Raw genomic sequence first — 23,893 nt, 5'->3', positions numbered from 1 at the left:
CATAGGATAGGTGGCGATGTCCTTTCGTGGACTGCAAACTGGCTAAAAGACAGGAAACAGAGAGTAGGATTAAATAGACAATCTTCTCAGTGGAAAGGAGTGGGCAGTGGAGTGCATCAGGGATCTGTATTGGGACCCTTACTTTTCAATATATTTATAAATGATCTGGAAAGAAATATGATGAGTGAGATAATCAAATTTGCAGAGGACACAAAATTGTTCAGAGTAGTTAAATCACAAGCAGATTGTGATAAATTGCAGGAAGACCTTGTGAGACTGGAAAATTGGGCATCCAAATGGCAGATGAAATTTAATGTGGATAAGTGCAAGGTGATGCATATAGGGAAAAATAACCCATGCTATAGTTACACAATGTTAGGTTCATATTAGGTGCTACAACCCAAGAAATATCTAGGCATCATTGTGGATAACACATTGAAATAGTCTGTTCAGTGTGCTGCGGCAGTCAAAAAAGCAAACAGAATGTTGGGAATTATTAGAAAAGGAATGGTGAATAACATGGAAAATGTCATAATGCCTCTATCGCTCCATGGTGAGACCGCACCTTGAATACTCTGTACAATTCTGGTCGCCGCATCTCAAAAAAGATATAATTGCGATGGAGAAGGTACAGAGAAGGGCTACCAAAATGATAAGGGGAATGGAACAGTTCCCCTATGAGGAAAGACTAAAGAGGTTAGGACTTTTCAGCTTGGAGAAGAGACGGCTGAGGGGGAATATGATAGAGGTGTTTAAAATCATGAGAGGTCTAGAACAGGTAGATGTGAATCGGTTATTTACTCTTTCGGATAATAGAAAGACTAGGGGGCACTCCATGAAGTTAGCATGTGGCACATTTAAAACTAAATCGGAGAAAGTTCTTTTTTATTCAACGCACAATTAAACTCTGGAATTTCTTGCCAGAGGATGTCGTTAGTGCAGTTAGTATAGCTGTGATTAAAAAAGGATTGGATAAGTTCTTGAAGAAGAAGTCCATTACCTGCTATTAAATAAGTTGACTTGGAAAATAGCCATTGTTATTACTAGCAATGGTAACATGGAATAGACTTAGTGTTTGGGTACTTGCCAGGTTCTTATGGCCTGGATTGGCCACTGTTGGAAACAGGATGCTGGGCTTGATGGACCCTTGGTCTGACCCAGTATGGCATTTCTTAGGTCTTCTGGAGGAGAATGCTTTCTATTCTCAGTGGGTGAAGGTGGTGATGGCAAATCGTCAGTGTCTGGTGAGGAGTCATCAATCCAGGTATCAAAGATCAGTACCTGTCCCTCTAGGAACTAGAGGGGGACGGAGTGGTTGGATACCTGAAGGCCCCGGTCTAGGCTCCGAAGGCACTTAAGGAATAACTGGAGGCACTGATGAAGGCATCGAAGGCCCCGGCGCGGGCATCGATGGATGACTCGATGGCGCCGATGGACGTATCGGCACAGATGGCTCCATTCTGGCCTTGCGACCTTTTGTTATCATTAGGGCACATTTGGTGCAGATCAAGACATCGTGCTCTCGTCCAAGACACATTACACAGACTTTATGGGGGTCTGTAATGGACATGGTGCAAGTACAGTCCGGGCACTGACGAAACCCCGACGCCATGGCCATAGAAAAAAAAAAAAAAAAATCGAGCCATGGTACAGTCGACTGCCAGTAGGCCGCGAGGGCCAAACTAGACGGTAATCGATGGAAAACGGGTAAAAACTTACCGGAGTACCGCAGTCTGAAAAAAGTTAAAGGAGGGACCCCTGTGGGGCAATTAACTTTTAGCAATTCCGTGAGGAAAATTCCTGTCAGGAATCTCTGCAGAGCTCCTTAACCGCGAGGCTACTGCTGCGTGGAAAAAAGAAGACTAAAGGGGGACCCCTGCTGGCTGCAGGGTTAGTGCCATGCTGGGCATGCCCAGTAGGGGCCAGTCAAAGTTCTGGAAACTTTCACAGAAGTTTTCCAAGAATGGGCTCCATCCTGTGATGTCACCCATACGTGAGGACTACCATCCTGCTTGTCCTGTGAGAATGTTATGTTTTATGTATATTAACATTATATTTTGACTTTTAGGAATATTAAACTCTGTTTAGATTTTATTTAATTTATTAACAGCTAATGTGAAAACTACTGCACTCACCTTTAACATATTTTAGCTGTTACTATTTTGATTATATGTATTGTATTTCTTCTTATTTTATATGATTGTAAACCACTGTAAAGACCTCGCCGATGTGACGGTATATAAAAATAAACCATAATGTTTAAGTTTGCTCATATAAATTAGACAACAGGAAAGATTAATTTTTTTTAAAAAAAGGCTATATTCAAAGAACTGCACTTTGCTAATATTCTTAACTGACACTACCTCTTTTTTGGGCACCTTTACATCTTAATAACTTGTGGACAGATGCTACAATATCCACAAGTTGATAATCAGAAATGGCATTATCTGCTCTTTTCACTAGCTCCCTAGGCAATAAAGATCTAACCAATCCATCTACCTTTTCCAGTAGCCAAAAGCTATGCATAACTTCTCCTTGGAAACTGAATGGGGAATCAAAATATAAGTGTTTCAAAAAATGGTCTTATGTCTAAAAAAAAAGTTGGGTTCATGGTTATTCTGGAAAGGGATATTTATAGGTAATGGAAGTTCCCCCATATGTTAAAAAGAAGAAAGAAAAACCATGATTATACAAGCACAACCTTTTATTGTGCAGCATATAATAAGCAATGGTTTAACTTGCACATGATGCACTTTACAATGGTAATATGCTGTTTTGTATTCAGGTGAAATTTATCTGGCTACGCATCACTGGAGTAGAAGCCATTGCATTAGGTCAGGGGTGGCCAACTCTGGTCCACAATAAATATACATGAGAGAGACTTGCATACAATGGAGGCAGTTCATGCAAATCTATCTCATACATATTCACTGTGCATATCTGTGCATATCCTGAAAACCTGGCCTGTTTGTGGCTCTCAAGGACTGGAGTTGGTCAGCCCCACATTAAGTGATAATTGGAGTTCCAAATCTGTCATAGATTGATAGAGCAGGATTTATAGAAGATTGCTGCACACTTTCACCTGAAGTCTTTCTGAATAATTCCATCAGCATCATCCGCTTCATACAATTGGGTTTCTCTTTTATAAGCTTACCCTCTACCTGTACATTTGCATGATTTCCTACTGGGCAAATTACTACTTACCTGATAAATTTCCTTTTCTTTAGGACAGTCAGCTGAATCCAGAACAAATGGGTTATTAATCTCTACCAGCAGATAAGAGACGGGGCAAGCTGACATCACAGTACATATACCCCCTGCAGTGACACCAGCCCACCAGTATTCTGTCTCCAGCAGATGGTGGACATGCATCTCCCCACTGGGGATTGCTTCATTTTAAAGAAAGGAGAATTCAGGAATTAAATTCACCCCACTCTCCTGCGGTGAGACCACTTGGTCCCTCCCACAGTTGAGAATTCCTGAGGTGATTTCCGTGGTCTGGTAGCTGGTTTTCAACCAGCGTGGACTTAGCTGCTTGAGCAGCTAAAAGGTTCAGGAAGCCGAGCGCGGCGTTGACAGCACTTGCCCTCCTAGCCAGAAATAGTCTCTGTACTCAGCCAGGTATGGCTGAGTTCCAGTAAGTTTTAAAAAAAAAAAGAAAAAAAAATTAAGGCTTACAGAGACTTGTAAGGAGGTTTTTGCATGTGTAGGGCTTCCTCCTACCTGTCTCTGTGCTCGGCACGCTGGTCCGACGTTAGTTTCGCTCTGAGAGAAGTTGAGGGACATGGGCAGCCTGGCGAGTTGAGCAGCCTTCTTAAGGTAGGCCCCGCTCCGAGGATTTTTACTGCGCACTACACATAGTAAGTGGACCAAAAGCCGTTGCGGCTTACCAAGGCTGCCCTCTACAGGATTGTTGGTTTGGCATGTGCTTTTAGCTGTGCATCCAGGTTGTGCGCACGCTCGGGCCTTGTAGTCTGTGTGCCCATGTTAAGAACCATTCCACTAAGCACACAAAGTTAAGTGCCGAGTTTTTTGGCCACCTAGGTAAGCACTTAGGTGTGCACACATTTTTTGAGAGCTTAGTTGGGTACGTAAAAAAAAACAAAACCCCACACTAGTTGCATGCCTCCGGCCACCGCTCAGCATGCTGTCAGCCATATTGGCACATGTGACTAAGACAACTAAGTTTCTTTCTCTTTGCAGATTTATGCCGTGCTGTTTGGGGGCTCAGGGAGAACTGTCTTCCTCTGATTTCATTATCTCCCAGCCAGATGAGGGTTTAGGTAAAGACGACTGAGGTGGGGCGCCTACATGGTTCCTCAGCAGAGGAAGGTGGCTCACTGAGTACTCCTCAGGCTCCTCCTGGTCTAGATTCCTCTACTCTTTTATGGGTAGACATTTCCAGGGGTTTTAATCCTTTTCTTCAGGTGCAGTCCTCTGCCCTATTCAATGCTCCTCAGGCAGAGGTGCAGGTATGAACCTTGCCTGGACTTTCTGTTCAGAGCCGGAGTACTCCTAGAGCAGCAGCAGAACTTCTGGATATGGATCCGGATGTAATGGATAATTACAGCGATCCTGCCTCTCTTGCGGATGGTGAAGTTCCCTCTGGATTAGAACAGTCTAGAATTCTGTATTTGGGTGGCTTATATGGCTGGCTAGCTCGATATAATGAGGCTGAATGTTAAATATCCAAAAAGACGTAAAATATCAAGAGACATCTCGTCACTATAAATCAGCTCGAACTTGTAGCAGGAAACCGCTGCTGCCCGCAGTGAAGAAATGTTGAATACTGCAAAAATCTTAAAGCAGAAATCGCCATGAAACAGCCTGTTGGCGAAACGTTAGCTTGTGTCAGCATTGGCAAAAGAGGCATTCAGCATTAGAGATATCCAGCCTAATATATCTGGGCATTAGCTTGACAGCTACTGTTCTGTCCCCAGCAATGGGTACATGTTTGTATCTGTATATACTGGAACATCTTTTGTAACCCACGATAAAAACCTGTGAGCCTTGCCTTTAAGGGAGCTTTGCCCTTAAGAGAAGTTCCCTTCCCCCTTTGCTTTTTCTCACTTGGGAAGAGCTTGAATACCCTCTCAATCTAACTTTAGTCTTCCTAAGTGCCTTATTGGCTCAAGGGACTGCCCTTCATGCTCCCCCTGTGTCACTTAGGTCCTGGGCTCACTGCCATTGGACCTTGCCCCCTTTCCCCAGCTTGTTGAGGCGTTTTCTGTAACAGCTCTCTACCAGAGTTCAGTCTTGTATATGAGGGCTTCAAAGCCAGCAACACCTTGTAAATTCTGTGAAACGATTAGCTTTTTTACATTTCTTATCGCTTTGTTGTAAAGATTATATCAGCCTCAGAACCCTCTTGCCTTCTCACACTGCAACCCAAGAAAAGTCTGCCCTCTCCTCCCCTACCTATCTCCAACTACAAAGATCTCTGCCTGAGGCTACACGTTTGGAAGCAACAATTGTAAGTAATGAAAAAGTACTTGTACAATAAATAATTTCAAACTTAAAAGATCTTTGTCTTGAGGACTGATTGGGAAGAAAAGTTAGCTGCCTGGATGAGAAAACACGTATGTTTTTATTGAGCCAGCACAGAGAAACAGCCTGTTTGCGAAAAGTTAGCTAATGTCAGCACTGGCAAAAGAGGTATTCAGCATTAGAGATATCCAGCCTAATATATCAGGGCATTAGCTTGACAGTTACAGTTCCTGGGCTTTTTAGCCTTTCAACTTCCTGGAACACAGTCAAGTGTCTACAAGTTCGAGCTGATACATAGTGACAACAATGTAAGTCTCTTTTGATATTTTATATTCAGCCTCATATCAGGCTAGCCAGCCATACACACCAGTTTCATAAGTTTAACCAGAAAGACATTTACAGTTGTAAAAAAAAAAATAATAATAATAATCTTATTCACTATATATAAAAAAGAAAAAATACTTTTAATATTTTTGAATTATAATAAAAGATTAAAAATTAAGGGTTTTTTTTAATGCTTGATCTTCCTATCTATATGCGTGTGTGTTCCACAGAGAACTTGCTTATAAGGTTCTTTTTCCTCCTTATGTCAAGTATTCTTTAATCCATCTTGATATAATTTGAATTTTTTGTTTCAAAATATTTTGTGAAGACTTGATGTGATTTTTTGACTCTGTTCTGTGCTTTCATTTACCTGTCAGTTTTTTTGAAAGGTTCCAAGAGCCAACATGTGTTGCAGGAAATAGATCAATGTATGGAAAGGGCAGAGGTGCACTGCAAGATGTTCTCAGCCTCGCTCATGACTGGCAATACAACATCAGAGCAGACTTTCTCGCAGGGAGAGTGGACCCAGGATGGTGGGCATTATCAGACGAGATGTTTCAGCTGATTCAGATCGCTGGGGTTTCCCGTTCCTAGACCTGTTGGCGGCTTTGGACAATGGGAACATCCCAGATTTCTTCAGCCATAGAAGGGGTCCGAAGGCATTGGGGTTCAATGCCCTAGTGCAGGAGTGGCTGGAAGACAAGTTGCTATATGCCTTTCCTCCATGGCCCAGGTTGAGCAGATTGATTTGACGGATCGAACGCCACAGAGGGATGGTGCTCTTAGTTGCTCCAGATTGGCCCAGGAGTCTGTGGTATGCAGATCTGCAGAAGATCCTGGTGGATTCGCCTCTGACTTCCAGCATACAGGAACCTGTTGCAGCAGGGGTCTGTTCTTCACGAAGATCCGACTATTTTGTCTTATGGTATGGTCCTTGAAAGGGCTCATTTACTGAACCGTGGATATCTTGTGGCAGGGATCTCCACCTTCCTAAGAGCTAGAAAGCTCTTGACATCTTTGGCCTATGTGCAGGTTTGGAGAATGTTTGAAGCCTGGTATGAGGATAGACATACTCTTCCTTCCTTGGTCAAGATTCTGCTCATTTGGGGATTTTTGCAGAAAAACTTGAATAAAGGCTTGACTCTTAATTCCTTAAAGGTTCAAGTAGTGGTTCTCGCCTGTTTCAGAGGTCCGGTAAATGGTGTATCCTTGTCCGTTCATCCTAATGTGGCCCTTTTTCTGAAAGGAGTAAAGCCTTCTCGGCATGGTGAGACTGCAGAGCCTTCTAATAATCACCTAGAAAAGAGGCAATCGTCCTCTGTGGCAGAGGGTCCCTGGCTCCAAAAGGCATCTTCGCAGACAACAGGATACACACTCGTTACTTGGAACAGAGAGTGTTGGATGAGACAATATTATGTGGTATATTGGTTTAGCTTGAGTTCTCTTGGGCTTTGAGGAGAGGGGAGGTTGTACAACGGTGGTTGATTATTAGTTTTCCTATGCTTGCTATAGTTGTTATACTGTATCTATACTAACTTGGAAGTCAGTGGGTAATGAATGGGACGGGGGGGGGGGGGGTTGGATACCATGTTCGATGGTGACTTTCCTCCATAAGGGACCAGAGCACCTAGTGGGGATGGGTAAGGGGACTTGAAAAGGGTGGGTTTGTCCAACGGCCTTTTAGTGTATGTGCTTTCATGACTATAATGGTGTAGTCAGGGTGTTTCTGGCTCCCTGGCTGTTTCCACAGTTATATTTTAGCAGGGTTCTTTTTTCTTTTCCTCATGGTGACCCTTAAGATTATGTTCCTAAATGCCAAGAGACAAACTCGCCTGTAAAACGAAAACTACTGCTGAAAGATGCCACAACTTTAAAGGCAAATGTGATCTTTTGTCAGGAAACCCATTTAAAGGCCAGTGACCTTCATTTCATGGTGAACAGATTCCCTCACCAATATTTTGATCCGGCATCTAAGGATCATAAGAACAGTATGGGGATTTTGTTTTCTCAGTCTTGTAGTGGATGTGAAAGCTGTACTTAGAGATGTTAAAAGGGAGGTTTTTGATACCGGAGGTGCTAATCAATGGGGACTTGGGTGGGCAGAAGGTCAAATCTTGATAGGGGGAGACTAATTTGACCCGGTATCCCTTTTTGGATAACTCTAATGGTGTTAGGGCATCCTCTCGCCTTCATAGATGAGGCTTGAAGGATCTGCTAAATATTTGGAGGTTAGGGAACCCCACCTCTAGGAACTATACCTTCTACTCACATGCCCATGACTCTTATTCCCATATAGATTATTTTCAGGTGGATAAGTTGTTAGTAGGTAATGTCCATTCTACTGGTATTGGGAATATAACATGGTCAGACCACGCTTTAATCTGGGTGGAATTGCAGGTGGGTAAGACATGTGTGAGTGATAGTTTCTGGAGGCTTAATGAGAATCTCCTTTCCAAGAAGGAGTTAAATGGGGTGCTAATGAAGGACATTAAAGAATATGTCTTTAAACAATACCAAGAATGTCAATCTGGCAGTACTTTAGGAGGGAATGAAGGCCGTGGTACGCGGAAAACTAATTTTGTGTGCTATCTCCCTTAAAAAACAGAAATCAGAACACTGAATGCAGTTGATGCATCAAATAGGTAAATTAGAAATCAGGCATAAGAGATGTCAGGGAGAACAAAACGAGACTAGCGTTGGAAGACGCACGCCAGGAACTGAAGTCCCTGGACCTGGCAAAAACTGCATCCCAGATTGCGCATGTTAAACAGTTTTTTCAATTTGGTAATAAGTTGGGTAGCTTCTTGTCCAGACATCTTAAGGATATAGCTAGGCAAAACCAACTCCTTAAGAACATAACATCATAAGAAATGCCATACTGGGTCAGACCAAGGGTCCATCAAGCCCAGTATCCTGTTTCCAACAGTGGTCAATCCAAGTCACGTGTACCTGGCATTAGATAAATCACAAGCTACTATTGTTTATTAAATACCGTAATAGCTGTTTTATGGCTTTAACCTCTAAGAACTTATCCAAACCTTTTTTAAACCCGGTTAACACTAATTGTTGAAACCACATCCCCTGGCAATGAATTCCAAAGATTAACTATGCGCTGAATGAAAAAGAATTTTCTTTGATTTGCTTTAAATGAACAACTTTCTAACTTCATGGACTGGCCCCTGGTTTTTCTATTATCTGAGAGAGTAAATAACAGATTTACATTAACTTGTTCAAGTCCTTTCTTGATTTTGTAGACTTCTATTATATCCTCCCCTTAGTCGTCTCTTCTCCTAACTGAACAGCCCTAACTTCCTTAGCCTTTCCTCATAGGGCAGCCATTCAATGCCCCATATCATTTTGGTCGCCCTTCTCTGCACTCTCCAGTTCAGCTATATCCTTTTTGAGATGCGGTCACCAGAATTGTACACAGTATTCAAGGTGTGGTCTCACCATGGAGCGATACAAAGGTATGAGATCCTCCGTTTTATTTTCCATTCCCTTCCTAATAATTCCTAACATTGTTTGCTTTTTTGATCGCCACAGCAAACTGGACCGAGATTTCAATGTATTATCCACTATGATGCTTAGATCCCTTTCATGGGTGATAACTCCTAAGATGGAACCTAACACTAACTACAGCAATGGTTATTTTTCCCTATATGCATCACTTTGCACTTGTCCATGTTAAATGTCATCTGCCATTTGGAAGCCCAATCTTCTAGTCTCACAAGGTCCTCCTGCAATTCATCACAATCCGCTTGAGATTTAACTACTCTGTATAATTTTGTGTCATCCGCAAATTTGATCACCTCACTCATCGTACCCCTTTCCAGATCATTTATAAGACAAAGGGGGGGGAGGGGGATTATGATTTACGATAGTAAGAAGATTTCATATAAATTTTTCAAATTTTATGGAAATTTGTACTCATTAGATAGTAGTATCCAGGATACAGATATAGAAAATTATGTCAACTCTGTTCCATCTAACCTAGTTTGCCAGAGGAGGCCAGAGAACATTTAAATGCAAAGATAAAGGAGGAGGAAGAGCTATTAGATATCTCCAAATTAAAATTAAGGAAGGCACCATGTCTTGATGGATATTCAGCCAAATTTTATAAAGTGTGTAAAACAGTCCTTGTAAACCTATGGTCTTCATGTTTAACTTTCTCAAAGAGAGTGGTCATCTGGCATTTGAGGCAAATGTGGCAGGAATAACTATTGGCTAAGGTTGGTCGAACCCCATGCTCTGTGGGTCCTACAGACCCATCTCCCTTATAAATCTGTACCTTAAGATATTTGCAAAGGTTTTATCCTCTACCTAACACTGGTTCACCCTTCCTTATTCTTGGAGATCAGTCGGGATTTGTCCCAAGCAGGCTGGCGACCAACAACATCTGAAGGGTCCTGGATTTCAGTTGGTGGGTACAACATCGTAATATATCAGCAGCTTTATTGGCAGTAGACGCTGAGAAAGCGTAAGATAGGGTTCACTGGGCCTCTCTCTTTCAGGTTTTGCACAGAATGGGACTGGGGGTCCTCCTTCCTGACCTGTATTAAGGCAGTATATGATCAGCTGAGGGCCTGCATTAGAATTAAACAGGGGATACTTGCATCCATTCGCAGTTAGGAGGGGCACGAGGCAGGGATGCCCATTATCTCCACTATTGTTTGCCCTTACCCTAGAACCCTTGGCTGAGAAAATCCGGACTTCTGACATTATTAGCAGGATTGAAGTTTCTGGGAAGCCTTATAAACTGGCTTTATTTGCAGATGATTTGATGTTTACTCTGACTGATCCCGAAACATTATTATCATTAACTGATATAGTTTTAAGAGGTTTTGACACCGGTAAAAGATATTTTTTAATTCTTTTAGATTTGTCCGCTGCCTTTGATACCGTCCAGCACGATATTTTAATTACACCCTTACAAGAAATTGGAATTTCTAATAGTTTTACAATGGTTCGCCTCCTTTCTTAATAAACGTACTTTTCAAGTTAAAATAAATAACTCTCTCTCAGAAAAAATTCCTCTTCAGACAGGTGTACCTCAAGGTTCGACTCTTTCGGCAACCCTTTTTAATATTTATTTGTTACCAGTTTGTCACCTTCTTACTGGATTAGATTTGAAGTTTTTTGTTTATGCAGATGACATACAGTTTTTAGTCCCGATAGAAAATGACATAGACTTCACTTATAAGTTAATGACAATCTATCTCGATGCCATAAAAAAACTATTATCTCAAATGAAATTAATATTAAATACTGAAAAAAATGAAATAATACTACTAGAAAGAAAATGTTCGCAAGTTAAGATTCCTGCTTTTAGATTTGAAAACATTGATTTGATGCCCTCTTCTTCTGCCAGAAATTTAGGAGTAATAATAGATTCAGAATTTAACATGAAAAAACATATCGCAACTAAGTTAAAAGACGGCTATTTTAAACTTTTAACTTTAAGAAAATTGAAGCCACTACTGGAACCTTCCGATTTTAGATCTGTATTACAGGCTCTACTGTTTGCCAATTTAGATTATTGCAACGCTCTCCTTTTAGGCTTACCTCAATCCACCATTAGACCTCTCCAGGTTTTCCAGAATACAGCGGCTCGAATTTTAACAGGAAAAAAGAAGTTTGATCATATTACTCCAACATTAATAACCTTATACTGGTTACCTGTTCATTATAGAATTCTGTATAAGGCTGCATGTATAATTCATAATATAATTTATGGAGAAAGAACAGAATGGTTAAATGCAGCTTTAAGACTGCATACTCCACAACGCCACTTGAGATCTGTGGACAAAGGTCTTCTATCAATCCCCACAATAAAGTCAGCACATCTCAGCCAAATTCGAGAGAGACCGTTATCCATCGCAGGCTCAAAAATGTGGAACTCATTACCAACTCAATTAAGAACACAGCAAGAAAAAAAGCAAGTTTAAAGCAGACTTGAAAACGTGGTTATTCAATGCAGCATACACTGAAAATTAAGCGCAGGCTGCTTTTATTAACCCGCAGGCAATGTTACAATGTACATAGTTTTTATTGTTTTTTTATTGGTCTTATAGTTTATTACATTTCTATATTTTAACAGCTATGACTTTTGTAATTTCTCTCTTTTAAATTTAGCTGTTTTTAATTTATTTATAGTTTTTTATATACCGCAGCACGTAATGCACATCACCTCGGTTTACAGCAAACAGTAATTCAGCCAAAGGCTTTACAATGAACATAAGTGGAATAAGTAAAGTGCTAATTTAACAGAAAAACTAGGAGTATACATATCAAATATATATGAGTAATAATATTAACAAAAGTCTGACTTGAAGGGAGTTATTTGTAAGGGAAAATGAGGGTAAGGGAAAGGGGGAATCATAGAAGGGGGGGAAGGGAGTCATACCCGCACTATTAGTCTGACTCTCTTGTCTCCTCCCCACCCCCCCATATCAGGGAGGAATGGGAGTCGTGGGAAAGGCAAGGCAGTATACAGGAATCAGGAGTAAGTTGAGAAGCGAAGTATGTAATTGCATAATTTACATCTTTCAAAGGAAGGCCTTTCTAAACAGCCATGTTTTTAAGTTCTGCTTAAATTTTCGGTGGCAGGGTTCTTGGCGAAGATCCATGGGCATACTGTTCCACATTTTGGTTCCTGCTATGATGAGGGAACGTTTTTTAGTGGATGTAAGTTTGGTTAGTTTAGGAGAAGGGATCGGCAGTCTGGCCTGATGTTGAGATCTGATTGGACGGTTTGTTTTTTTGAAATACAGGTGCTCGGGAAACCATTGCATGTTTTGGTTGTAAATGGCCTTATGAATCAGAGTAATCGATTTCTAAATGATCCTGGATGCAACAGGTAGCCAGTGAAGTGATTGAAGCACAGGAGTGATGTGATCGTAGCGGTGCGTGTTGGTGATGATGCGCGCCGCTGCATTTTTTTTTATGACCGAACGTAATTTCCTTACTGTATATTTATTTGTATTGTAAACCGCTGTGAAGGCTCGCTGAGACAACGGTATATAAATAACAATAAACCTTAAACCTAACACTCTTTCATCGCTCTGCTTGAGGAGATGAAACATTTTGTATCAATGTCTGGATTTAAAGTCAATGAAGATAAATCAGAGATTTTGAATTTAACTATGGATGGGAGTTTGGGTCAGCATCTTCATTTGTTGTTACCTTTTAAATGGTCAACTGGGAGCGTGAAATACCTTGGGGTTAGATTAGGGTCAGACCTACTGAGGTAATTTGATCTGAATTTCATTCCTTTATTTAAAGGTATATTTCAGGATTTGAAAAAATGGGATCGCCTTCCATTGTCCTGGTTGGGCAGAATTTCTGCTGTTAAGATGAACATACTTCTGAAATTTTATTACTTTTTTCAGACCCTTCCGGTCATTATACCAATGAGATTTTTTTTTTTTTTAAAGGATTTGGCAAAAAGCTCTTTTTCGTTTCATAGGGAAGAGGAATCGCCAGGGAAGTTTTATACCGCCCAAGAAGTCAGGGGGGTTGGGAGTCCCTAAACTGGAATTCTACTTTGCTACTTCCCAATCAAGAACGATATGGGAATGGCATTATAGATCAAGAATAAGGTTTAGATAGATATTGAGAGAACATGTTTGGGATACCTCCTATTGAGATATTTTTATGGTGGTCTGGGAAACTGGAGGGAAAGTTTAAAGGCTCTCCTTTCATTCTGCACTCCTTGAAGGTTTTGTATCGCTACCATTCGAGATTGGCTGGGGATAAACAAGTTTGGCACTGCTAGTCTTTTTTGTATACTAAGGACTTTCAACCTGGGGAGTCTGTCTGTGGCGCCTTTTTGGACGCTGATAAGTATTGAGAGACTAGAACAGGTATGGAAAAACAGTTCTGTGATTCTCCTGCAAGGGCAATAAACTGTCATAACTTTGCAAAAGGAAAGATAGATTTTGTTATATGCAATTGGCCTCCTTTGTTGGCTCTAAATGTATAGCTGCAGATCTTCGCTACAGCAGATCAATGTTTGAAGTCTATTGTTCTCGAGCTGACAAGTTGGACAAGATGATTTCTAAACTTTGATGTTACTGGAAGTTGGGGGGGACCTAAAGTAAAACATATCTTAGCATGGGAAAGAAACTTCTTGGAACAACTAGATGATTTTGAATGGGAAACAAGCTTTCAGTTGACAGGGAAGAGCTCATTATCTAATTTGGTATTGGAAAATGGGTATAAGATATTGTTCAGGTGGTACCTAACTCCCATTAAATTAGCTAAAATGAAGTGATGCGCCATGTTGGCGAAATTGGGCTGAGACTGGGAGTTTTATCCACATATTTATTTAAGGGTTTTTATATACCGCGGCTCGTTAGCAAACATCACCTCGGTTTACAATGAACATTAAATTAGCAACAAGCTTTACAATCCAAAATAATTATATAATGATACATGGCTAATCAACATTAAAACTATAAATAATTAAAATAAAATAAACTAAATTCAGCAGGGGCGCATGGGGCCGGAGGATCAAGAGTAATAGTACAATATTAACAGTACAAATATTTACAAATTGGGAATATAGAACAAAAGCAGATGTAGATTGGTTGACTTATGGTTGACTTAGTAGTCAACCATATGTAGATATGTCAACCAGATGTAGATTGGTTGACATATGGTTGACTTGCCCCAAGGTGAGAAAGTATTAGGAACTGATCGCAGATCTCATCAATGAGATCATTGGGGTTAGAGTCCTGGCTTCCACTAAACTGTTTCTGGTATGGATTGGCCTGTTAGAGGTTGACAAAGTGGTGGCATTTGATATTTCACATCATTGTAGGGACGCGATGTGAGTTTGCAACCTAGTGGCGCAAAATTGAAGTGCCTCAGAAAATGCATTTACAACTGCGGTTAAGAGCCTTGTTACAAAGTATAGCTTAACCACTCTTTTGCATGATGCTATTCAGTAGTTTGAAGTTACCTGGAAACCTTGTATCCACTGGAGAAAAATCTATGGATATGGGGTTGGGAGTCTCTGAGGCAGGTTGTCTAGGTTACGGGTGAACGCTTATTGAGGTCTTTGGACATTAATGGGGGTAGTTTTAGTAGGGGGTGGGAAGAAAGGGGGATAGGGATGGGATTCAGTGTTGAAAAGTGAGTTTGGTACCTTGGACATAGTAGTAGATGGGTTCTTGGGTGTGTAAACTTACATCTATGGTCTGCTTACTGCTCTGGGTGTATGTGGATCATGTATGGTTATGCTCATGTTATGTCCACGTGTGTTTTCTTTCAGTAGTTTAAAATTCTGTAGTGTTAGTTTGTGGATACCATGTAGTGCCTATGCAACTTTGCTAATAAAGAGTACATTTAAAAAAAAATTTAAATTTTAAACTATGGAAAAGGTGAACATTGAAAATAAAATGACTTTCATTCTTGGACTTTGGAAGCAGGGTCAGAAAGAGATGAACTTTAAAAAATGGAGAAATTACTTACCTGATAATTTCGTTTTTCTTAGTGTAGACAGATGAAGTCAGGACCAGTGAGTTTAAGCTCCCCTGCCAGCAGATGGAGACTGAGCAAGCTGACGTCACGGTATATATAGCCCTATAGTGACCCCAGCCTGCTAATATTCTCTTCAAAAGCGACTGGACAGACTAGCAAAAAAGTTGATTAAAAACGTTTAAAAAAAAAACATAACCAGAACAGTACTCAACTAACCCTAAACTCACATAAGATTCTAGGTACCCCAAGCTAGGGACTGGATGAACACTTACCAGTAAACCTTTGGGTCCCAGAGACCCACAGGACTACTACTGACACATTCATGCGGCAGCCGAGGGTGGGAAGCTGAGTCCATCTGTCTACACCAAGGAAAACAAAATTATCAGGAAAGTAATATCTCCATTTCCTAGCGTGTAGACAGATGGACTCAGGACCAGTGGAATGTTCCAAAGCTACTCCCCAGTAGGGACTGGAGGCTGCCCGTGGTCCAGTTAACACCACACGTGCAAAGGCTACATCCTCCTGAGCCTGCACAACCAGACGATAAAACCTGGAAATAGTGCTTAAAAAGGACCATGTCACAGCTCAGCAGCTATCAATGGGAGACAACAGACTAACCTCCACCCATGACACTGCCTCAACCCTAGTGGAATGAGCCCTAACCTGGAGTAGGCAACAGCTTTCCAGCATCCTCATGCTTGGCTGTGACCACCTCCTTAATCCAACGAGTTATAGTAACCCGTGAAGCCAGAGCACCCTGCTTACTCCTGCCATGGAGAACAAACAGATGGTATCTGGAGGTCTCTTGAGTCTTTCAAAACATCCAAAGAGCGCAAAAGGCGAAACTCGTCAGGGATGCGGAGCTTATCCAGGGATGGCAAGGAGATAGAGTGATTCAAATGAAAGTCCGAGACTACCTTGGGCAAAAAAGAAGGAACAATAAGCAGTTGTAACGCTCCCAGAGTCACCCGAAGGAACGGCTCCTGGCAAGACAAGGCCTACAGCTCGGAAATCTGACGCACAGAACACAGTCTTCAAAGTCAACAAAAGGCTACACAGTGGCCGGAACTTAGGGCCCACCAAAAAGTCCAGCACCAAATTAAGACTCCACAATGGAACCGATAACCTCAAGGGAGGCCTAAGCTGCTTCACTCCCTTCAAAAAACGAGCCACATCAGGACAAGATACGGAAATACCATTCATCAGGCAAGAGCTGCAACCTGCACCTTCAAGGAATTAAGGGCCAAGCCTTTATTCAATCCATCCTGCAAAAAATCCAAAATGAGAGACATCTTATCTGAATGAGGAAGAACACCTGCTCCTCACACCAGGTTTCAAAGATATCAAATTTCTCCTTTCAAAAAGCTTGAAGCAATCCCCATAAGGAGATACACATCCACCATGTGCTGGCAACCGAGAATACTGGCAGGCTGGGGTCACTGCAAGGCTGTATATACTGTGACGTCAGCCTGCTCAGTCTCCATCTGCTGGCAGAGGAGCATAAACCCAATGGTCCTGAGCCCATCTGTCTACACACTAGGAAAATTTAATTTTCTTCCAGATAAAACGAAAGATCAGGAAACAGGGATGGAATATCTAACCTTCAGATTTTTGGGATTTCCAAAATTGCCAGACACAGCTTCATTCATTTGGAGATAGTTTGAAACCCACTTCCCAGTTATTATGACTTGCCTAAGTAAAAGACTGAACAGGCCCAATGGAAGACCATATTGATGAAGTCCTAGATAGCAGCAACTCACAAGCAATTATAGTAAAGCTGCTCCAATTCCAGAGAACAAATCATTCCGTGTTCAGAAAAATGGGTTTTGCAATGTTCAATTATTTATTTAGGTGTTTTATATACAGTCATTCCAGAATAAGATCACAACTGTTTACAAAATCAGCATTCATATCCTTGGTCAACAATCACATTCTGTACCAGCATTCAATACTTCAGCAGATATATGTTCTAGTTCATCTTTGTACATATTCTTGGTCAATACGACAGCAGATTTATAGACTTCATATTCATACATTTTCAAAGTCGACATTACAGCAAATACAGATTTTAGTTCTACTACCTATACACTTTACATCATTCATTACTTATTGCTCACTTTACTACCATTATCTCTGGCACCAACAAAGTTTTCAGTATATTGGTTTTTTATGTTAAGTCGTAAGCTTTTCTAAAAAGCCACATTTTCAGTTCACAAAACACCAAAAAATGCATCCAATTCCCTAAACAATGCTCCAGTGAAGACCTTATAGAAACCCTCCCCAATGCCTTAAAATCCCTAGACCTCAACGATGCAAACACCGCCATCAACTCATGGATCTCCATCAATTCTGAAATCGCCAAACTCAAATGCCCAATCATCACTAAAGAAATCAACACGGACAACCCCCACAAAACACCATGGTACAAACCAGAATTGAAAAACACCAAGCAGAAAAAAAATGAACATACAACTCATAGAAACATAGAAATGACAGCAGAAGAAGACCAAACGGCCCATCCAGTCTGCCCAGTAAGCTTTGCACTTTTTTTTTTTCTCATACTTCTGTTAGTCTTGGCTCTTAGTAACCTTTTGGTTCTATTTCCCTTCCACCCCCACCATTAATGTAGAGAGCAGTGTTGGAACTGCATCTAAGTGAATTTCTAGCTTAATTAGTTAGGGGTAGTAACCGCCGCAATAAGCAAGCTACATCCATGCTTATTTGTTTACCCAGACTATGTAATTCAGTCCTTGTTGGTTGTTCTCTGTATATAGATCCACTTTTCTTCATTCCCCCTGCCATTGAGGCAGAGAGCTATGCTGGGTATGCGTGAAGTATCTGTCTCTCTCCCCTGCCGTTGAAGCAGAGAGCTATGCTGGGTATGTATTGAAAGTGAAGTATCAGGCTTATTTGGTTTGGGGTAGTAACCGCCGTAACAAGCAAGCTACTCCCTGCTTTTTGTGAATGCAAACCTTTTTCCACATCTGGACAACCCCATGTGGACAAATACAGAACGCTACTCTACATATACAAAACAGATACTGACAAAGCCAAGCGAGAATATTACGCAAAGAAAATCCACGATCATCAATTCAATGCCAGAGCCCTATTTGACCTAGTCTCCAAACTAATGCAACCAACTCACAACCCACCCACCACAGAAAGCACCCGAGCACAGAAACTGGAGGGAAGAGGAATCCCTACAAAAAAAAAAAAACAAAAACACTTATTTTTTATTTTTATTCTTCTTTACCTGAGCTCAGCCCATCCCAGTTGAGTACAGAGTCAGTCTCCAGCTGCATGGGGAGAAGGCATAAACCTTCACTGCCGCACTGTTTCCTACACCTGCGTGCCTTTCAGCTTTTTTTTTTTTACACAGCTAAGTCCATGCTGGCTGAAAGCCAGCTACAGGACCAAGGCACTCATCTGAGGGAGGGATCCAATATATCACCTCAGAAATTCTCAACTGAGGCGGGGCCATATGGTATCACCACAGGAGAGCGTGGTGAATTAATTTTCTCTCTTTTCTCCTTCTAAAAACTTTAAGCAATCCCCAGTTGGAAGATGCATGTCCACCATCTGCTGGAGACAGATAATATTGACGGGCTGATGTCAGTTCAGGGGTATATATACCGAGATGTCAGCTTTCGTCAGTCTCCATCTGCTGGTAGAGGTGCATAACCCACTTGTTCTGGATCAACCAGTCTGAATGCTAAGAAAAGAAAGATTTTGAACAGTTAATCTAAAGCTGAGAAGTATGCAGATAACCTTAATGGCTCGACTTTAGTTCTGGCAGGAATCCCATCATCTTGGAGCACTTTGTGAGAGTCTTCCAAATATGAATCGAAAGAAGGAAGGTATTCAAAATGACCACACACTATCAAGAGACCCCAAAGTGCAAGAGAGAACAACGGGAACAGCGAAAATGCAACACAGCAAGCCGGTGGTATTGATTGGTAAGGTTATGAATTGTGTATTATTTATTTACTTAGAAGGATCAGAAAACACACTGATATCTTTGCCGTTCTGAGGGTATGGGTGAATTACAGACAATGGATATATGGCATGTCAAAAACTCAATGGGAATAGACTACACATTTTTTCCCCTATATTTGGCACATAGGCTAGGCTGAATATGTTCTTGCTTAAGAAGGATCAGGAGAAAGGTATTTCTCATATCAACATTACTCACATTTCCGTTACAGATCATGCTATAGTTTCAATGGTCTTTGAGCATGGTCTTTTCCAGCCTGATAATGTCTAGAAATCTTAACATTTAAACACTTCTCTTCTTGAAATCAAAAGTGTAACTGGGACTCGACAACCAATGATAAAAGTAATATTGCTCCTGACCTACTGTAGGACACTACTGGTTATGCACCAGACTCTGGTAGGTTACCCAACTCAGGTGCCCATATACTAAAGTGTGTTTAGCTAACTTATGCTTTAATGCACAGTAAAACATTAGCCTTAACGCACCTGTGTATAAGCCCATATTAACACATTGGATTATTGTAACAAAAATATTAATGAGTGCACTGCAGGAGTAGTTAAGATTTTGCATTTGTTTTAGGGGGCAAAACAAAATCTAAAATGACTCCAGGTGGCCTTGTACGGTCCTTTGCATCTGTACATGCTTTTTTCCTATAATCTGAATGCTCTATCTGCAGTGATTTAAAATCCCTTGACCACTAGTTTGACGAAAACATAAATGGTTAAATACTTACCACCTTTTTAGGCTTTATTTGAGGCTTTTTCAAGACTATGTTCAGATAACTGAAAAAAAAATTTAAGACAGTTTAGACTAAAGACTTTAAGGACTGGCAATTTGTAAAACCAGTTCATCAAAATTCTTAATTTCAATTTTTTATGTTCATATATTTTTTTTAATTGAGTTTATATACTATTTGAACATTATAATATTAATTCATCCACAATACACCACCATATTTGTACAACAGTTTATCTATTGTACACCATATTAGAATCAGAAATCAACATACAACACACCTTTTGCAATTTCTGCAGTTGAATCTTATTTGCAAGAGGAATTTGCTCTTCAATCTATTCTTCCCACCCCTGTATTTCCCACAAAAAACCTTGAGTTCTATATTCAAAGAATATGGGCAAAAGAAAATTAGCTGGGACATTCAGTGGCACGGCCATGCCGCTGAAGGTGAAATTAAATCTTCTCTGATAATTTTCTATCCTTGATTCTTGCTACACCAATCTTGACTAAGGATTTCTTCTCTCCATGATTGGTGGAGACAGGACATGCCTCTCTGACTTATTGTGTGAAGTCTGCCAAAGCTGATCATTGCTCCGCTGCTTTCATCTACTTGAAATACAAAAATGTAATTGGAGAGGACTCTCAACTATCTGTATCATGGTGTCCCAACCTCATATGCTTAAGGGGCTAACCAAACCCCAGAAATAAAAGTTTGTGTGATGCCTCTGGCTTCTTTTTACCACGCCCCCCCCCCCCCCCAAAAAAAAAAAAACCCAAACAAACAAAACCTTAGGCATGTACGCACTGAGAAATGTAGCTGCTCAAGATCCACACCAAAGAAACAAGAAAAATAATATATTTTTGTGCTTTCTTCCCTTGAACCGCCACTCAATGAAGTGGGAAGAGGTTGGGTCACTTATTCGTATTTTACAGATGGGAACCAGACTAAACTAGCAGGAGTCAAGGAAAGAAAATTATCAGCTAAGATATAATTTCACCTTCCTTATCCTCCTACTAGTCCAGTCTTGACTTTAGAGATACCAAAGCTAATATTCCCTAGAGTGAGAAGACGCAAGCGCTGCCTTTAAACACGCTAGTCCCCAAAGGCTGAATCTGATTTGGCTAGCACATCAATCCTATAATGCTCGGAAAATGAGTTTAAGGAAGCCCATATGGCTGCTTTGCAGATTTCTTCCAGGGTCACCCTAGAAACCTCTGTCCATGAGGCCACTTGGGCCCTAGTGGAGTGCACCCGCAAACAGAGTGGTATTGCCTGCCCTTCTAGAATATGTGCTGACCCAATAGCCTTTTTAATCAATTTAGCTAACATTGGCTTGGAAGCTGCTTCTCTCTTATGTGGCCGCCATGTAGTACGAATAATCTGACCAACCTCCTGAAGGGATTCGTGACCTCTATCTCAGAAATGCCCACCTGACATCCAGATGGTGCAATTCCAGTATTTGTCTACCAGACCTAGTTGCCCTGAAGACCAGCAGGGTAATTGTTTGGTTCAGATGGAAGGAAGACAATATCTTCAGTAGGCAGGAGGGAACTGGTCCAAGAGACCTTGTCCCTTGAGAAAGTTAAATATGGGTCCCTGTATGAGAGAGCTTGTAGCTTCGAAATCCATCTAGCTGAACAAAATACTACCAAAAAGCCTGCTTTTAAGGACAGGTCTTTGAGGGAAGAATGCTTTAGCAGCTCAAACGGTGGTCCTATTAGGGTCCTAAGAACTAAATTCATGTTCGCATCAGACAACATTGCTAAGAGAAGAATATAAAATTTTGTAAATAAATAAATAACCAGAGGATGGATGGGGGGGGGGGGGGGGGGGGAGTTTGATGCGTTTAATCCCTTTGAGGAAGCGCACAACATCCGGGGACATGGCTATGCTTCAGCCCTTGACTAGGCCTCAAACATGAGATCACCACTACCTGTACTCTCAAACTAATGCCAAACCCCTTGTCTAGACCTTTCTGGATAAAAAGTGCATGATATGAGGTATTATCTCCCTTCCATGGAGAACATCCCCCCGGAATGGCAGAAGTTCTCAAACAGACGCCACACCCGAACGTAGGCCAGCGAGGTTGAGATTTTCTTTGCCTTCAACACAGTTGATATGACGATTGATAAATATGCTTTTTAATTCAGACGTGCCCTTTCAAGGGCCATGCTTAAGACAGAATGGAGCTGGGTCCTCCTAAATAATTGGTCCTTGATGTAACAACCTTCACGTCGCTGAAAGGTGCAGTGAAGGGCCCATCAGGAGTCTTCAAAGGTCCACATACCACACCCTCCTTGACCAGTCTGGGGCTACCATGATAATCAATGCCAGATGCTGTTTTATTCTCCCCAGAGTTCTCCGTATCACAGCCCACAGGTGGAATACATAGAGCAGGCTTTTAGCTGGCCAGAGTCTGATCAGTGCGTCTATCCCCATGGAGCCTGGTTCCTTTCTTCGGTTGAAGAAACTGCTTACCTTTATATTGGACCGTGATATCAACATGTCCCATTGTCAGCCTTTCCAACTTGTTTAAACTTACGAGAAATGCTTCCTCACTGAGTTTGTCATTCTCCAGGATCCAAACTGTTTCTGCTTAGAAAGTCTGCTTGGGTATTGTCTGTTTACCTGCAATGTATGCAACTGACAGCAGGTTTAAGTACTGTTCTTCCAAATTGCAGATGCTGGCAGCTTTGAGGACTAGGGTCTGGTTGTGGATGCCATCTTGCCAGTTCACTTACGAAACTGCCGTCACATTGTCAGAGAATCCTGACTTGGCTGCCTTTTATCAGTGGAAGAAACGTCATTATTTATTTATTTATTTATTTATTAACTTTTATTTACCGACATTCGTGCAGCACATCATGCCGGTTTACAATGAACTCAGGTGGAAAATACAGTGTAACGATAAAACAATATTTATAATAATGATAGTAAATAAATAACTGGCAATAACAATTAACAATGTGGGGATGGGGAAGAGAGGAGAACAAAGGCAGATAGAGAGATGAGAAGTAAAGGAATGAAAACTATAGGAATAGAGGGAAACTATGTACAGATGACGGAGTGCACAGGTCTCATTAACTAGAGTATAGGTATCAGTAACATTAGTGCTAGTCTGACGGCTCAACTCCAACCTGTTTGCTGACCATCCATTCTCCTGTTTTTCCCACTGTCCTTGCACCACCTGGCCAAGGCAGTGGGCCCCCCACCACCCAGAACTGCTGGCATCTGTGGTTATAGTAACCCATGTGGGTGGAGTTAGGTTCATTCCTTTTGAAAGGTTAGTGGGCTGAGTCCACCAATTCAAGCTGTCTTTCACAGGGGAAAGTAAGATTATCTGAAACTCAATCCTTTGAGGCTGGTGACCATTTGGACGGGAGAGCCCTCTTTAGTGGACACATGTGAGCCCTGGCCCAAGATACCAGGTCTATTGCTGCTGCCATGAGCCCCAACAGGTGCATGTAATAGTCCTAGGCCCTGGGAGCCTACCGTGCTTGAAAGTAAGTATGAGAGATCAACTTATCAATCCTTTTCTGGGTAAAGTACACAAGGCCTTCTCCTGTGTCGGCCTGTGCTCCCAGGAACTCCAGGGACTGGGAGGGTGTGAAGTTGCACTTTTTGTAGTTCACCATGCACCCCAATCGTTCCAAAAAGCATATTTCTGTAGCAGTGGCCTGGACATTTTCCTGCGAGGATTTTGCTCAGATAAGTCAATTGTCCAAGTAAGGATGTACCAGCACTCCCTGTTTTTGTAGGGCCACTGCTACACCACAGTCACCTTGGTAAAGGTTTTTGGTGCGATTGCAACTCCAAAGGGAAGGGTATGAATTGAAAATTCTTCTCTGGCATGCAAATTCACAAAAGCT

At 41.4% G+C, this 23,893-nt stretch overlaps 1 protein-coding gene across 7 annotated transcripts in view; it reads right to left on the bottom strand.

The window, feature by feature from the left end:
- Nucleotides 1-23,893, bottom strand: part of DCDC2C (doublecortin domain containing 2C) — a 376,475-nt gene that overhangs the window by 330,103 nt on the left and 22,479 nt on the right. For all 7 annotated transcript variants that reach the window (XM_029595811.1, XM_029595812.1, XM_029595815.1 and 4 more), the window contains exon 2: nt 20,022-20,070. In XM_029595811.1, coding sequence (XP_029451671.1) covers nt 20,022-20,070 — 49 coding nt within the window. The remainder of the gene's footprint in view (nt 1-20,021; nt 20,071-23,893) is intronic.

This window comes from Rhinatrema bivittatum, chromosome 3 (assembly GCF_901001135.1).
Source record: "Rhinatrema bivittatum chromosome 3, aRhiBiv1.1, whole genome shotgun sequence".
Taxonomy (NCBI): domain Eukaryota; kingdom Metazoa; phylum Chordata; class Amphibia; order Gymnophiona; family Rhinatrematidae; genus Rhinatrema; species Rhinatrema bivittatum.
Note: the sequence above shows the minus strand (reverse complement) of the source record. Positions and strands in the feature narration are given on the sequence as shown.